The sequence below is a fragment of the Scyliorhinus canicula genome, chromosome 22, assembly GCF_902713615.1.
Source record: "Scyliorhinus canicula chromosome 22, sScyCan1.1, whole genome shotgun sequence".
Taxonomy (NCBI): Eukaryota; Metazoa; Chordata; class Chondrichthyes; order Carcharhiniformes; family Scyliorhinidae; genus Scyliorhinus; species Scyliorhinus canicula.
The window spans coordinates 15381914-15398113 of record NC_052167.1 but is presented as its reverse complement, the minus strand read 5'-3'; the positions used below and the strand labels follow the sequence as shown (position 1 = coordinate 15398113).

Genomic DNA, 16200 nt, shown 5'->3' with positions numbered 1-16200 from the left:
TCATCGTCCCTCCAGAACTGGTGAGGGAATTCCAGAGCTCAAGGCCTTGGCAGCTGAAAGCATTCCCATCATGGAGGAGCAGTTAAAACTTGGGATACTCGGAGTGCTGAGCCGTGTTGTGGGGCTGGAGGAGGTTATCGTGATGGGGAGGGTCAGGCGATAGAAGTTTGAAAACAAGGTTGAGAATTTTAAAATGAAGACATCATCCAACTGAGAGAAGTTGTCGGTGAGTGAGTCTGGGGTGATGGGTGAACAGGGCCTGGTGTGAGTTAGGATGTGGGCAGCAGACTTTTGAGTGATTCCTCGTTTACAGAAGGTAAAAGATGATAATCTATGATAATCACAGGTCAGGAAGAAGTGCATTTGAATAATCAAGTCTGGAGGTGGCAAAGACGTGACTGAGGATTTCACCAGCAGGGGCAGAGTCGAGCAATGCTACAAAGGTTTAAATTGGCATGGATGCATGATTAGAAGCTAATCTCAGGATAAGGTATCAGCCAAGGTTGCAAACAGTCTGTTCCACCACAGACAGTTGCGGTGGAGAGGGAGTGTCAGTTCAGGGGATTAACCCGATAATGCATTTGTTCTTCCCAATATTTAACAGACCCAACACTGGTACAAGTACTGAAATAAACCTTTAGTTTGTTCCAACTCCTGAAAAGAATACTATTAGCTCTGGAAAACAAAGCAAAAAACTGTCCTGATAAGTCTTTCATTAACCGGTGTCTTTCCTTGTGTCTTACAGTAAACTCCTGGCTTGCAAACAGAAGATCATTGATCTTTTTCCAAAGATTGAGCAAGCGCTTGATAACATTCGAGAAAATGAAAAAATGTTATTGAGATCGCAAGAAAAGAGGCAAAAAGAAATATGGTATTTGTTAAAAATTGCTTGTGTAAGTACTTTTTACCCCCCAAATCAAGAGCTAATGAGGTTGAGAACAACAAAATCTACCAATATGGTCAATCTTATTATATCATCATTACAATCTGTTACCCTAGATTTAGATGGAATGGGCATGTTTCCATTTTTTCACTTCATAATATCACCAAGTATTAAATCTTTAAGATAAACGAATGTTCATATTTTTAGGGTTATTTTCCTCTTTATATCACCAGTCGTGTTTGTTCACTGTCACATTTACTTAATGATTTTCTCCATCCAAGTTACCCTGTGCTAAATTATCAGACTGCGGAGTGAACGCGTGACTTGACTCTTTTGCATCTACAGATGCATCTGCTTTAGCAGATAGGGTGGCAACTTAATTTCTTAAATTCCTGTACCTTGTGCTGGAATGTGCCTGATAAGGGAAACTACGGTAGCACAGTGGTTAGCACAGTTGCTTCACAGCACCAGGGTCCCAGGTTCGATTCCCGGTTTGGGTCAGTGTCTGTACAGAATCTGCACGTTCTCCCCGTGTCTGCATGGCTTTCCTCCGGGTGCTCTGGTTTCCTTCCACAAGTCCCAAAAGACGTGCTGTTAGGCAAAGTGGACATTCTGAATTCTCCCTCCGTGTACCCGAACAGGTGCCGGAATGTGGCGACGAGGGGCTTTTCACAGTAACTTCATTGAAGTGTTAATGTAAGCCTACGCGTGACAATAATATCATCAGTTTACCTTTTTAGAAAGTTTGATTATGATTGCTGAGTTCCAGTGCCATGATCTTATATTTCAAGTTCTACCAAAATAGTTATATGCGAGAAGGTCTTTGATTTGCTTAAAAGTTAGCATTTCATATCAGGCTGTACAGCTAGAGTACATTTGATATCTTTCAACGTTCCCTTGCACATCCCTTTGTGTGCACGTGACACCATAAAACCGTTCAGTATTGCTAGTACTGCTGATCATTATTCTACAACAAAGTAAATAGGTGGCCGGTTTCCTCTGCATCCTACGTCATGCCATAACCTGCAGGGTTACGGACCAAATGCTGGAAAGTGGGATTGGTCTTGATGGCTAGTTTATCGGCTTGTGCAGACGCAGTGGGCCAAGTGGCTTCTTTCTGGGCTGTAAACTTTCTATGATTCTATGAATCTATTGTGAAAATCTAGCTTTCATGATGTTACCATTAAGTTATCTCCTAATGCCCCATTACACTGAAATTTAGCAGAGTTCGAGGCCCACATAAACTTAGTCTTTGCTTTGAATGTATTGTGACACCTGTTGGGAAGATGAAGGGAGGAGTTGTTTCCTCACAGGCACAACCACAAAGACTCCTCATTTATATGTAATGCACCTTCTAATGCCTGTGCCCTGCCTCTCCCATTTTGTACTTTTGCTAAGAATTGATTAGTCATCTTTTAAACAAGAGGACATTTTGTTTTCTATATTTCTTTCTTTTCCAATGTTCTTGTATCACTGCACATCATCCTCTGCCATGTGAACTGATGGATGATGGGCTGCTCGAGATCCTTTTGAGCAAATGTGACATCAGCCTGTTGAATATCTGTGAGTGTGACTAGGATAGATTTACTGCCAATATTTCCTTCCTACCTTGGTGCTTCTTCATCCTGGCCCAGCCATATTCGGGAATTTATCATGGAGGGGATCTTTGATAAAAACTGGCATTCCAAACCCGGCTTTAATTAACTCTTCCTGCTGGGAAATGTTGCAGCCAGTGCTTGGGAATTGAACAGGAAGCAGCTTGAACTTGCATTCATGCCTACTGTATGGCAATGAACTTTAACACTGCTCTTCTTTCTTCGAATTGAAAGGAATCTGTTTAATGAAATGAGTTGACTTTTAACATGCCGTTGGATATTTCATTTCTTTCAGAGCACAGCGCGAGGCTCTGACAGTGCAAGTCCAGTGTCTTCTGGTTCACCCCATGGTTTAGGATGGGCACAGCAAGGGCAGAATCTTATGCCACAAAATGCCATGCCTAATCCTTTGTCCTCTATATCTGTAATGAGAAACAGGTAGGAAGTAACAAGATATTGCCGGTAGGCACTTTGATATTTACTCTTAAGATTTTCTGTGTGAATTATAACTTAAGTTCCATTTGATTAATGGAAATTGAAAAATCGTCTAAAATTCAAAAGGAGTACAAAGTATATATGTGTTTTGGAAATCTGTTGATACAGTGATATTTAATTTTTTTTAAATATTTTTATTCAAGGCATTTTCATATATGCAAACAAAATTAGAAGAACAACCAAACAATTTAAAAAGAACCAACACCCACCCCCTGACAACAACTCCTCCTCACACCCTACCTGCCCCATTGTAGGCCCATTATCCCCGGCCCCCCCCCCGGCCATCCTTGCTGACCTCTCTAACCTCATTTAAAAAATCAATAAACTGTTTCCGTTTGCCAACCCCTTCAAGATGAACTTAACCTTCTCCTGTCAGCCTCAGGAATTCCGCCAGGTCATTCACCCACACCCCCCCCCTTTCAGCTGCTCCGAGTCCCGCCACACGAGCAAAATCCATCTCCGGGCTATCAGGGAGGCAAAGGTCGAAACATCGGCCTGTCTCACCCCCTGGACCCCCGGGTCTTCCCACACCCTGAATATCGCAACCTCCGGACTTGGGACCACGTCTACACCCAGCACATTAGACATCACTTTCGAGAACCCCTGCCAAAACTCCCTCAATCTTGCATACGGCTGGAATGTATCGATGTGATTCACAGCCCCCACCCCCATGCATCGCTCACACCCCTACTCTACCACCGCAAAGAAGCTACTCATCCTCGCCACCGTCATATGTGCCTTATAAGAACATAAGAACTAGGAGCAGGAGTAGGCCATCTGGCTCCTCGGGCCTGCTCCGCCATTCAATTAGATCATGGCTGATCTTTTGTGGATTCAGCTTCACTTTCTGGCCCGAACACCATAACCCTTATGTATCACTTTGAACTGGATGAAGCTTAGCCTCACACATGACGAGGACGCATTCCCCCTCCGCAAGGCCTCTGCCCAAGTCTCCGCCCTCACCTCCCCTCCCGGCTCCTCCTCCAGGGCTCACTCCCATTCTGTCAACTCCTTATAGACATCTGACACCTCCCCCTCCCCTATTTCGTCCTTCGACACACCTTGTCCTGCAACCCCAGGGCCGACAGCCCAGGAAAGTCCTGAACCTGCAGGTACCTACAGCCATTCCACCTGGGCAATTCATTCTCTTCCTCTAGGTCCTCCAACTTGGCAAATTTGCCTCCTATAAACAGATTGCAGAAGTGCTCAATCCCTGCCTGCCGCCTCCCCGAAACCTCGCGTCAAGCCCCGCCGGAGCAAACTACGGTTATTACAGATCGACGGCCACACAGAGGCATCTTCCAGTCCCAGATGCTGCCGCCTCTGCCTCCACATCCTTGGGGCTGACACCTCCACTGGACTCCGAGTACCTACCTGGTCTGTGAGAGCGGTAAAGGCGCTAGCAACAGCCCTTAAAAACTTAACCCTGCGCGATGCCGCCTCCATCCGTCCCCACACCAACCCCTCCCCCATGGTCAATTTCATAACCATAGCAATATTCACCACCCAGTATGAATTCATCGTATTCGGCAACGCCAGCCCCCCTCTCGTCACCTCTCCAAGAAAACCCTCCTAACCCCCTGGGTCTTCCCCGTCCACACAAAACCAGAGATCAGTGCATTGACCTTCCTAAAAAACGACTTGGAGAAGAAGATACAGAGGTTCTGAAACACAAACAGAAACACTGTCTGCACAGGCCCTGCCTGCGACAGCACATCCTTCCGCTTAAAATCTTCTTTCAACTATTGTACCAACTAAGCCAGGTTCAGTTTGTTTAACTGCTCCCAGCTCCGCGCCACCTGGATACCCAAATATCCAAAATACTCTAAACGGCAACTCCCCTAGCCTCCTTTCCTGCCCTATAGGCTTAATTGAAAACACATCGCTTTTTTAAAAAATATTTTTATTCTCCATTTTCACATTTTCTTCAGAATTTACACCCCACCAACAAACAGTAAACTGTAACAAATACAATGTCATCCCCCTACCAACAACAACAATCCCATACTCCCACCAACCCCCAAACAACGGCCTGCATGACAATATAAGCATCAAATAAAACTAAACCCCCCCCCCCAAGGAGGAAAAAAGAAAAAGGAATCAGGAATCGCCCCTGGTCACCGTTGACATATATAGTCCACACACCCCCCCTTAATATTCAATGCCATCCAATCCCCGAAAGAGTACCGTGAATGACACCCATGAATTGTAGACACCCCCCACCCTCCCTCCCAGACCCCTCCCCATCACTTCCTCTTGTAAACTCCTCCCCCCAACCTCGGTTCCTTTCCCCGAACTTGAGAACACATCTTTTTCCCATATTCAGTTTGTATCCCGAGAACTGGCCAAACTACCCCAGGATCCCCATGATGCCTCTGATGCAGCCCACCGGGTTCGCAATGTACAGCAGCAGATCGTCCACATACAATGAGACACTGTGCTCAACTACCCCCGCTCAATTTCTCTCCAATCCCTCGACACCCTAAGCGCCATTGCCAGCAGCTTTATCGCCAAAGCAAAGAACAACAGGAAGAGTAGGCACCCTACCCCGTCCCACAATATAGGCCAAAGTATCCCAAACTCACTTGGTTCATCCGCACACCCGTAACCGGCGCCTTACATAACAGCCAAATCCAATACACAAACCCCTGCCCGAACCCGTACCGCCCCAACACCTCCAACAGATACGCCCACTCCACCCGATCAAACATCTTCTCCGCATCTATCGCCCACCACTATCTCCACCTCCTGTGCTCCAAAGGCACCATAATTACGTTGAGTAGCCTCCTCACACTCACTGACATCTGCCTCCCCTTCCCAAACCCATTTGATCTTTGCCTATCATCCCCAGGGCACAGTCCTCAGTTCGCGATGCCAACATCTTCGCCAATAACTTGGCGGAATGACCCACACAGCTCTGAATCCTTTTCCTTCTTCAATATCAGGGAGATAGAAGCCTACGACAATGTAGGGGGGAGTTCCCCCCTCTCCCTTGTTTCATTATACGCCCTCACCAGCAGTGGCCCCAGTTCCGCCCCAAACCTTTTATAGAACTCTACCGGGACCCCGTCTGGCTCCGGGGCATTGCCTGCCTGCATCGTCCCCATGTCATCCATCACCTCCCTCAGCCCAATTGGGGTCCCCAGTTCCTGAACTAGCCCCTCCTCTATTTTGGGAAACTCCAACCTGTCCAGAAACCGCCACATCCCCTCCTCCCCGGTCAGGGGCTCTATAATCTATAATCATAGCCTTCTATAAAACTCAAACACCCCTTTCACCCCCTCCCGGTCCATCTTGCCCTTCTCAACCCTCAGTCTGTGAATCTCCCTCGCTGCCTCCTGCTTTCTCAGCTGATGGGCCAACATCCTACTTGCCTTCTCCCCATACTCATACACTGCCTCTCTGCCCCTCCACAGCTGCCCCACTGCCTTCCCTGTAGAAACTACCCCAAATTAATCTGGAGCCTTGCCTTTCCTTCAACAGCCCTGCCTCCGTCGCCTCCAAGTACCTCTTGTTTACCCTCAAAATCTCATCCACCATTCCCGTTCCATTTTTCCCTATGCACCTGGATTGACATAAACTGCCCCCCCCCCCAACTACCGCCTTGAATGTCTCCCACAGCGTGGCAGCGGTGACATCCCCTGTGTCATTTAGCTCCACATAGCCCCGAATGGCAACCCTCACCCGCTGACACACATGCTCATCCGCCAGCAACCCCACATCCTGCCTCCACTGTGGGTGGTCTCTCTCTCTCCACACACCCCCCCCCTTCCCCGGGCCACACGCAATCCGCCCATTGCGGCGTGTGGTGGAAACCACAATCAAGTACTCCCAAGTCGGCCGCCCCGACCAACAGCGTCTTGTCCAGCATGAAAAAAAATCAATCCGGGAGGACACCTGCTGCACATGGGAGAAGTATGAAAACTCCTCCACCATCAGCCTCCTGAACCTCCACGGGTCTCTCCCCCCCCCCCCCCCCCCCCCCCCCCTCCATAAACAGCCTCGACTCCGTTGCCACTGTTGGCACCTTGGAACTCGACCGGACCAAGATCAGACCTATGACCATATTCAGTGATATTTTAATGTTCTGCACTTTTAGTTTTGTGAATATTCAGAACTTGCTGTTTGCTTTAATTGCTAATCATCATCTCTGAAATGCTATCAAAAAATGTGCAAACTCGAATATGTGAGAAGAAAAAAAGCTAATAAATATAATGCTCTTTGTGTGCCTTTTATAAAAAGACATTGTCAAAATCTGATGTCTGTTACACACACTACCAGTCTTGAGTTCAAACCAAATTGTCCTGCAGAAAATAATCCAGTTGATGAGCTCATTGTACATTCTATCCTTTTCCCCACAGTGAATCGTCAATGTCTGTAATTGAAGAGAACCAAAATTTCTGCAGCCAGTTGCATAGTTTGATGCGTGAAACTTTATTAGAACACAATAACAGCATATCGGTAGGAGCAATTCAGAATTTCATGTTTTGTGTTAATGTGTTTTGTCTTTATATGATACTGGCTAATTCTTTCTCCTTAAAGTACTGTTTTGGTATTGTGAGATTTTTTCGCTCTGTGATGTGAATTATGACATGGTTGGCCTGATTAATTTGTTTACACTCCAGAATAGCTGGCATTACAACAACTTAGTTTACTTTGCAATATTATGGAAGTAACTGTTGCAATAACTAGCAATGCTGCAATGCAATTTTGCTACAAATCTTCAGTTTTGCTACAAATCCTGGTAGTACAGTCAACTATTATCACTAACAATCGCTTCTCGGCCTTTTGGGTAAGATGAGCGTGAGGGCAGGTGTAATGCCTGGATCTGGTATGTCTCTCTTGTGGGGACCATGAATTGGATTCAATTTGAATTGGTTTTTTGGAGCAGGCAAGGAGCTGGATTAGGGGTTTGCCCCTGTCCACACTCTGAGCTCTGACTTTGTGACTCTGATAAAGTAATTTAAAAAATCTATTATCACTAAAATAGTCCTGCAGTACAGCAGCTTTGGGAGAATAAATTTCAACTATTACTGAATATCCTAACATTATGAAAGGCTATAATAGATTTCAATATTAAAGGGCTCCTATGGTAAACTAAATGGCTATAGTGTTTCTTTATGATAATGTAAACATTTTATCAAAGCGAAGGGATATTGATCACAAGGTTATTTGGTGGAACCATCCACAGAGAACAGCGGAGTCTGTAATTTGTTCTGCACACAAGGGCAGTCTGGTACCTTGTAAGCTCTTCAACTCTGCTGTCTGTTGCTCAGTTAACCTGAAGGTTTATCAGTATCACTGTTACCAAGTATTGGCTTCCGCACTGCAAGATAAAAGACAGCGTGTTTGTTTGATAGGTAGAGTGGATGAAAAATTGATTTTCATTGCAGTACCCAGTAGTCAGTATTGATCCACTCTTCTTTTTCAGTCTCTTGATTGGAGCTGGCTGGAAGAAATGTTATCAGACAAACTCTGAGATGCATATTTCGGCAGGCAACTGATTTCTTGAGTGCTGAACACAAGACCCTGAGTCAATGATGATTTGCTGTTGTGAACACTATAAAGAAAAGCCTGCAACCTGAATCCTGCTGTGTCTCAGAACCATGTCTTTTGGTCATTAATCGCACTGTTTCAGTGCAGGACAATGCAAGAAAGTACTGCACCTGAATAATATATAGCTTTTTGGCTTTGTCATTATCCATTTTTCTAGCACAGTTACAATGTTAATTGTCCAGGTAAAAATCTGTTTGATGTTTAATGAAAATGGAAATTGCTGGAAATACAAAACCAGCCTGTCAGCAACCAGAAAGAAAAAAGGTGGATTTACGTTCTGAGTGAGGGGTGCTATTAAAATTGGAGGATCTACACGTCAAATATCATGCTATTTTTATCAGCTACTTCTGGAACTGCTGAACAGGCCCCAACAGTTGCAGTGTCTTTTTTTTATTTTGCTTCCTATTTTATATATGTATTTACTTAAAGGTGAGGAAATCTCAAGATGTAATGTTTTTCCAATTTTTCTTCTCTATTGTGTATGAAAAGGAAAATAATTGCAGAAGAATTTTATTGGGAATTTCAATAATTAAAAGAATATATATATAACTGGGGAAATGTCACTGAGGGGTGAGTATCTCCCTGCAGGCCATGACTTTAAAATGGCAAGGGAGTGAGTTAATGGGTTAAAATGGCAAGGGAGTGAGTTAATGGGTTAACAACTACAGAAGTAACGTGGTTTTGGTGGTGTCCCACAATTCACAGCTTGGTGAAATTGTCTGCACAATGGCATTCCCCACCGGTGACGTACACAGTAACTTACCAAGGAGGGAGAGGCGATTAAAGGCCTTGCATACAGGTTCCAAAATTAATTTTATACAAACATCAAATGCAATTCTCTTTGCTTTTATTTAATTTAATAAAAAGACAGCCTGCAGATTTTCCCACCACTTTGGTTTCAGTTTGTGAAAAGCAACCACAAACACACTTCTCTGTTTAGAAGTTGCGTTAATTTAACAGAATAACGTTTAATAAACGTTTACTGCAGTGTCTGTTACATGGTGTGTAGTTGTCTGAAGAGTCTTCGTTTTTTGAAAACTTCCATGATGTTTGTAGAAATCAGTTTTAAAACCTGATATGTCTCTAACATCATTTGGAATAGCATTTAAAAAAAAAAATATTTTTAGAGTATGCAATTCATATTTTCCAATTAAGGGGCAATTTAGCGTGGCTAATCCACCTAAACTGCACATCATGTGGGGGCGAAACCCACGCAAACATGGGGAGAATGTGCAAACTCCACACGGACAGTGAGTCAAAGCCGGGGTCGAACCTGGGACCTCGGCGCCATGAGGCAGCAGTGCAATCAACTGCGCTTGGAATAGGATTCTAAGCAGCTATAATGTTCAGTAATATAATTTGTGTACTATTATAATGTATGATTTCTGTTGAAACATCATGATTATAAAAAATAATGAAAATATAGTTTCTACTTGTGAAATGTATTGAGACTAAGCATGCCAATGAAAATGACCTTTGCTTCACTGCATTTATAACATCTAGAGCATGGCTTTGTGGTAGGATTGAAACTTGTTCCTGGTCCAAACTGGTTGTCCTACATCAATTCTCACTTCAGCTTTTAATATTCAAAGGATTGGGTGCTATGATTTTAAATTGTGAACTCTGCAGATTGAGAAAAAAAGATAATTTCAAGTTTTTCCAACATTTTTGATTTCTTTCACCATTTTAAGCTGAAGAGGTGGGAGGGAACTGTGGAAATGGGAATTAAGAAAACTAACTTGAAGTAAGGGCAAACTTTGAAAAACGACGGCGATGAAAGCTGAAGTAAAATGTTTTATATGAAGAGGCACAAAAGGTTTGCACTCTACGAATCGCCTCCTACTTTTTCAGATATAGGAATACAGTTGAAAAACATTTTGTTCCTTTGTGGTTAAGTGATTAAAACTGTTCTCCACTGATGCCTTCTTGATAATTTGAGGTGTATTATATCCATTTTGAGCACTAAAATGCACTAATGCGGTTGAAGCAAAAGCCTTTCTAAATACAATGGTTGTAACTTCGGTTTTAACCTCCCCAAACGCTTCCAATGTTGTTCAGAAAGTTCATCTACTTTATTGAAATTGTTCAAATGACGAATTTGGGTAATACAGAATCAATGTTTTGGGCAGTAAGGTAGAACAGTTGTTAGCACAGTTGCTTCACAGCTCCAGGGTCAAACGTTCAATTCCCAGCTCGGGTCACTGTCTGTGCGGAGTCTGCATGTTCTCCCCGTGTCTACGTGGGATTCCTCCGGGTGCTCCATTTCCTCCCACAGTCCAAAGACGTGCAGGTTAGGTGGATTGGCCGTGCTAAATTGCCCCGTAGTGTCCAAAAAGGTTTGGTGGGTTTACTGGGTTACGGGAATAGGGTAGAGGTGTGGGCTTGGGTAACGTGCTCTTTCCAAGGGCTTGTGCAGACTTGATGGGTTGAATGGCCGCCTTCTGCACTGTAAATTACATTTAACTTATTAAATATTTTAATCTCTGTGACATAATAGATGAGATTTCACCCTGTATCTCAGGGTTTGCTGAATTGTTCCCTGCAGTAAAATGTCTGACTTGTTGATAATTTCCAACTGATCTAATGGATCTGTTGGTTCTCGATTATGGGCGGGATTCTCCAGCCTTAGTCATGGCAGGACCGGTTGAGAGCGAGAATGGAAAATTGGGTGTTCCTGCCAAAACCCCATTCGCTTTCAGCAGCACCAGAAAGTCTCAGCTGTGAATGAGGATGGGAAATGTCTGTCTGTGTGCGAGCTACATCTGCCCTGTACCTCATTATTTTTGAGGATGAAACTCTTTTAATATATTGTAACCACATCTTTTTTCCTCCTCTTCCTGGACCATAAGTGTAGATAATCGCTCCAGGAATACTACTAGTGTTGCTACAAAACTGATTAGTGACCGATCTAGCAGCCAGGGGATTGTTTTGGCTCGTGTGAAGGAATCTGACATTGGCAACACAACTGAAATTGGCAACTTGATTGATGGAAATTTTGGTCTTGATCTTGTATGACTTGCTGCTTGGCTCAGAGACGGTGGCACAGCGGTTAGCACTGCTGTCTCACAGCACCAGAGACCTGGGTTCGATTCCGACTTCGGGTGGCTGTACGGAGTTTGCACATTCTCCCCATCTCTGCATCGGTTTCCTCCCAAAGTCCAACGATGTGCAGATTAGGTGGATTGGCCATGCTAAGTTGCCCCTTAGTGTGGCCGCTGGAATAGGTCAGGGGATTGAACCTAGGTGGGGGAGGTCTTTCGAAGGGTCAGTGCTGACTCGATTGACCGAAAGGCCTCTTGTACTGTAGGGATTCTATGATTGACCCTCCAGCATTCTATATAGTCCCCAACTTATCCACTACCTTTTGACCAGTTTCCATCTTTATGTGATATCAAAGATGCAACTGGATTTAATATTTCAATTATCTGTCCAGTCAGCCATCATGCTAAAACCCTTTACTAATTGTGAAATGCATCTGACACTGCAAGAAATCAATGTATTTTTGTTTTTAATTGATAAATATAAATTCAGATAATTTAACGGACAAACAGCTAGAGATAGAAATATTTCTGGTCATGGTTTGGTTCTGCAGGATTCATTGACCACCGAATGTTATTTAATTACTTTTGGCATGCAAACAATGTAAGTGGAGAATACATGTCCCATTATTTATACCAAATAACCCAATGTTTATGCATCATAATGTTGCCTACTATTTGAGAGTTGCAATGACCTGACATGGTATAATTACCTCCCCCAGGCTTTTGCTGTTGATTCAGTAGGAATGGGAAATTTATTTTTTTCTAATTTTGTGCATATTTCTGCTATCGTGCTGGTTGAGGCTCAACCTTGAAGTAATGTTGTGAGGGACTCTGCCTCCACCATCCTTTCACGCAGTGAGTTTCAGACTCCCCACCACTCTCTGGGTGAAAACATTTTTCCTCCACCAAGGGGAAAAGTTTCTTCCTGTCTATCTATATGCCCATCACATCTCAATCATGCCCCCTCAGTCTCCTCTGGTCCAAAGAGTCTATTCCAATTTCTCTGCATAACGAAAACTCTCCAGCCCAGGCAGCAACCTGGTAAATCTCCTCTGCACCCTTTCCAGTGCGATCACATTCCTCTTATAATGTGGATTCCAGAACTGTACACAGTACTCTTGCCGGGGCCTAACCAATATTTTATACAGTTCCAGTGTAACCTCCCTGCTCTTAAACTGTATGCCTCATCTAACAAAGGCAAGTATACCATATGCTGTCTCAATCACTCACTGTTATCTTAAAGGACCAGTGTACATGCACACCGAGGTCCCTTTGATTCTCAGTGCTTCCCAGGCTCCTGCCATTTATCATATATTCCCTTGCCTTGTTTGTCCTGACAAAGTGCATCATCTCATACTTGCCCAAGTTGAATTCCATTTGCCACTAACCAGCCCGTCTATTTCCTCCTGTAATCTAAAGCTATCATCCTCACTATTTACACTGGACCAATTTTTGTATCATCCGCGAACTTACTGATAGTCCTCCTACACTGCGGGACCCCACTGGTCAGGCTTCCAGTCAGAAAAACATCCCTTCCTGCCACTCAGCCAATTCTGGATCCAATTTGCCAAATTTCTTACCGTCGCTATCAGTCTTCCATGTGGGACCTTATCAAAGCCTTTTTGAAATCCAAATAGACCACATCAAATGCATTTCCATCATCGACACGTCTGGTCACCTCTTTGAAAAATTCAATTAAGTTGGTCAGACATGACCTCCCCTTAATAAAACCACACAGACTGTTCTTGATTAACGACTATTTCTCCAAATGCAGATTAATTTATTGTCTCAAAATTGCTTCCAATAGTTTCCCCATCACTGAGGTTAGATTCCTGGCCTGAAGTTTCCTGGTTTACCCCTTCCTCCCTTTTTGAATAATGATACCATTGTTGCCTGTTTCATTTTGTAAAGCAGTGTCATTCATGCATACATGTTTACAATGATGGGGGTGGGGGAATTACAATGAAGGCATAAACTACTATCAACTTCATGTCTTAACTTGGACTGCACGAGGATACAGGAACAGATATTGGGATGAGTTGGAAGTTCACTTGTCTAAATTTTATATATGATGTAAAGAATATACAGGATCAGCGGAGAGAGACAATGAATATACTCTGCTCATTGTAACACACTGACATCCTCTTTTTGTACAACAAACAGATCGTACTGCTGTCAGTCATGTATCTCATGTACATTTTCCAATTTTATTCATGACGGCGTTAATTGCACTTTTAAAATGTAACCTCGTTTGAATCTCGTTTTAAGTTTTATTATTTTGTTTATATTATTTCTGTAATGCTGTCACACCATTGCAATGTAGGCAGCATGTTAGACAATGGGTAGGTTGTCCACTATCACCTATTGATAATTCAATTGATGACATGCCTTTTGTGCACCTGATGTATTTTTCTCTAATAATAGCGAATATAAGAAAATACATATTTTACTCCTGTCCTGTAATCTCATGTATGATCAGATTAATTTATCATAAAACCTGAAGCATTTATTAAAACGCAAGAAATTGTTGAGCAAATGAATTCTATTGATATTTCTGTTTTAAAATTCGTTTAGTAAAATTCCTTTAGTAACTGAAGATCATTAGACATGTGAGAGTATCAGTTGTGACAAATTAAGTTTGTTTTATTTTTGCTGCATTTTAAGTTCCTATACATAATTACTCATGTTGAAATTGTTATTGACGTTGTACTTTTATGTTTTAAACTTCAATTTATATTTATGCAGCTCTGAAGTAGCAAAAATATATATTTTGTTTCTGTCATTCATTAGTATTTTTGACATCTTGGGTTTATTATGTGAACCAAGGTGACCTTGATAAATGTAAAATATAAATGGTTCTCATATCCACTGCTGTGGAGTTATTCTGTTGCAAACTGACATTAAAAAGCTATAAATTTACAGATTTAAATATTGTTCTCCATTGAATCCGTTTTTCTCTTCATCTTTCCATTCATAGGTGAAATTTACCAACAATAACTGGTATTTATACGTTGCCGTTCCCATAATAAAGCACTCCCAAGTAACTTCACAGGGGCATGATCAAGTCTAGCGTCAAGCCAAATTGAGATATTGGGGCAGGTTCAATGAGGTAGGTTTTAAAGGGCATCTTGAAGGAGGAAAGTTGGTGCGGAGGATTAGTGAGGGAATGGCAGAGCTTTTAGGCTATGAACAACGGAAGGCATAGCTGCCAGTGGTGGAGCGATAAATTTGAAATGGAGGAGATATATAGGGTTGTGGGACGGAGGAGGTTACAGAGATCAGGAATGTTCGAAGCTGTCGAAGGTTGATTTTAAAATCAAGGCATTGCTTAACTGGGAGTCAATGTAAGTCAGCAAACGTTTTGGGTTACCCTAAATTTATTGATGGTAAACTTTGGCAGGCTGGGGGTCATCAGGAAATCATTTGGACGCCACAGTGGTTAGCACTGCTGCCTCACAATGCCATTGGAATAATCCGGTCTATCGCATTAAAGGCATGAATGATGAGAATTTCAACAGCAGATCGGCCATGCTTTTATTCTGTCCCTTTGTAATGATCTCTTGTTTGTAAAATAATTTTAATATGTATATGAAAATACCAGCGAGCCTTTCTGTGGCAAGCTCTAATTTCCACGTGAGAGTTTTCACTTTGCTTTCTGTCCTAAATGCGAATGAGAAATTTAAGTTTTAAAAGTTTATTCTTGAGGCACTTGCCTATGTCTACTTTCCCTGACAACTGAGTGTTCAGACAACCTGGAAAGGGCATCAAGTATCATTAGTTACAGGACCAGAGCCACACATAGACCTGGCCAGAAAAAGTGACAGCTTCCTTTTCCTGAAAGACATCAGTTAATCATTTGGGCGGCACAGTGGTTAGCACTGCTGCCTCACAATGCCAGAGACCCGGGTTTGATTCCGGCCTCGGGTGACTGTGGAGTCTGCACGTTCTCCCCGTGTCTGCGTGGGTTTCCTCCGGGTGCTCCAGTTTCCTCCCACAGTCCAAAGATGTGCAGGTTAGGTGGCTCAGCCATGATAAATTGCCCCTTAGTGTCCAGGGATGTGCAAGTTAGGTAGCGGGGATAGGGTGGAGTGGGCGGGGAATGGACCTGCGTAGAGTGCTCTTGGGGCGTCGATACCGATTTGATGGCCGATTGGCCAACTGCACTATGGGGGATTCTCTGGTAGCTTCGAAATTTTTAACGTGCTGAATTATTTCAATTGCATGAAACCTTTCCCGCTTGACTTGAATATTGATGGATGTAATTTAAAGATGAGCATTCATCATCAAAATTCAAAATACTATGGTTGCTGAAGATCTAATATAAACATAAAATGTTAGAAGTAACTCTGGTCAGACAGCATCTGTGGAAAGAAAAACAATTAACATTTTAGGTTGGGGCCTTTCCTTTTCCTTTGCTTTCTGTAAGGACTTCAATTGTCTTCGTCCACTCCTACATACCCCCAGGATCATGTTTCTTTTCCACAACATCTTCCCATGTGAGTACAGATACAACAATCTGCACTTCCACCATCTCCCTTCCTGTGGTCCATGGATCCAAATATTTTCCACATCAAGCGAGGGAACCGTGGTTTACCAAAGAAGTGGAATCTCTTGTTAAGAGGAAGAAGGA

General features: G+C 43.1%; 1 protein-coding gene across 1 annotated transcript in view; it reads left to right on the top strand.

Annotated features, from left to right (window-relative positions):
- Nucleotides 1-9153, top strand: part of chuk (component of inhibitor of nuclear factor kappa B kinase complex) — a 93692-nt gene extending 84539 nt beyond the window's left edge. Inside the window, exons 19-22 of the mRNA XM_038782730.1 lie at nucleotides 746-893; nucleotides 2774-2916; nucleotides 7335-7434; nucleotides 8405-9153. Coding sequence (XP_038638658.1) covers nucleotides 746-893; nucleotides 2774-2916; nucleotides 7335-7434; nucleotides 8405-8452 — 439 coding nt within the window. The 3' untranslated portion in view covers nucleotides 8453-9153. The remainder of the gene's footprint in view (nucleotides 1-745; nucleotides 894-2773; nucleotides 2917-7334; nucleotides 7435-8404) is intronic.
- The last annotated feature ends 7047 nt before the right edge of the window (nucleotides 9154-16200 follow it).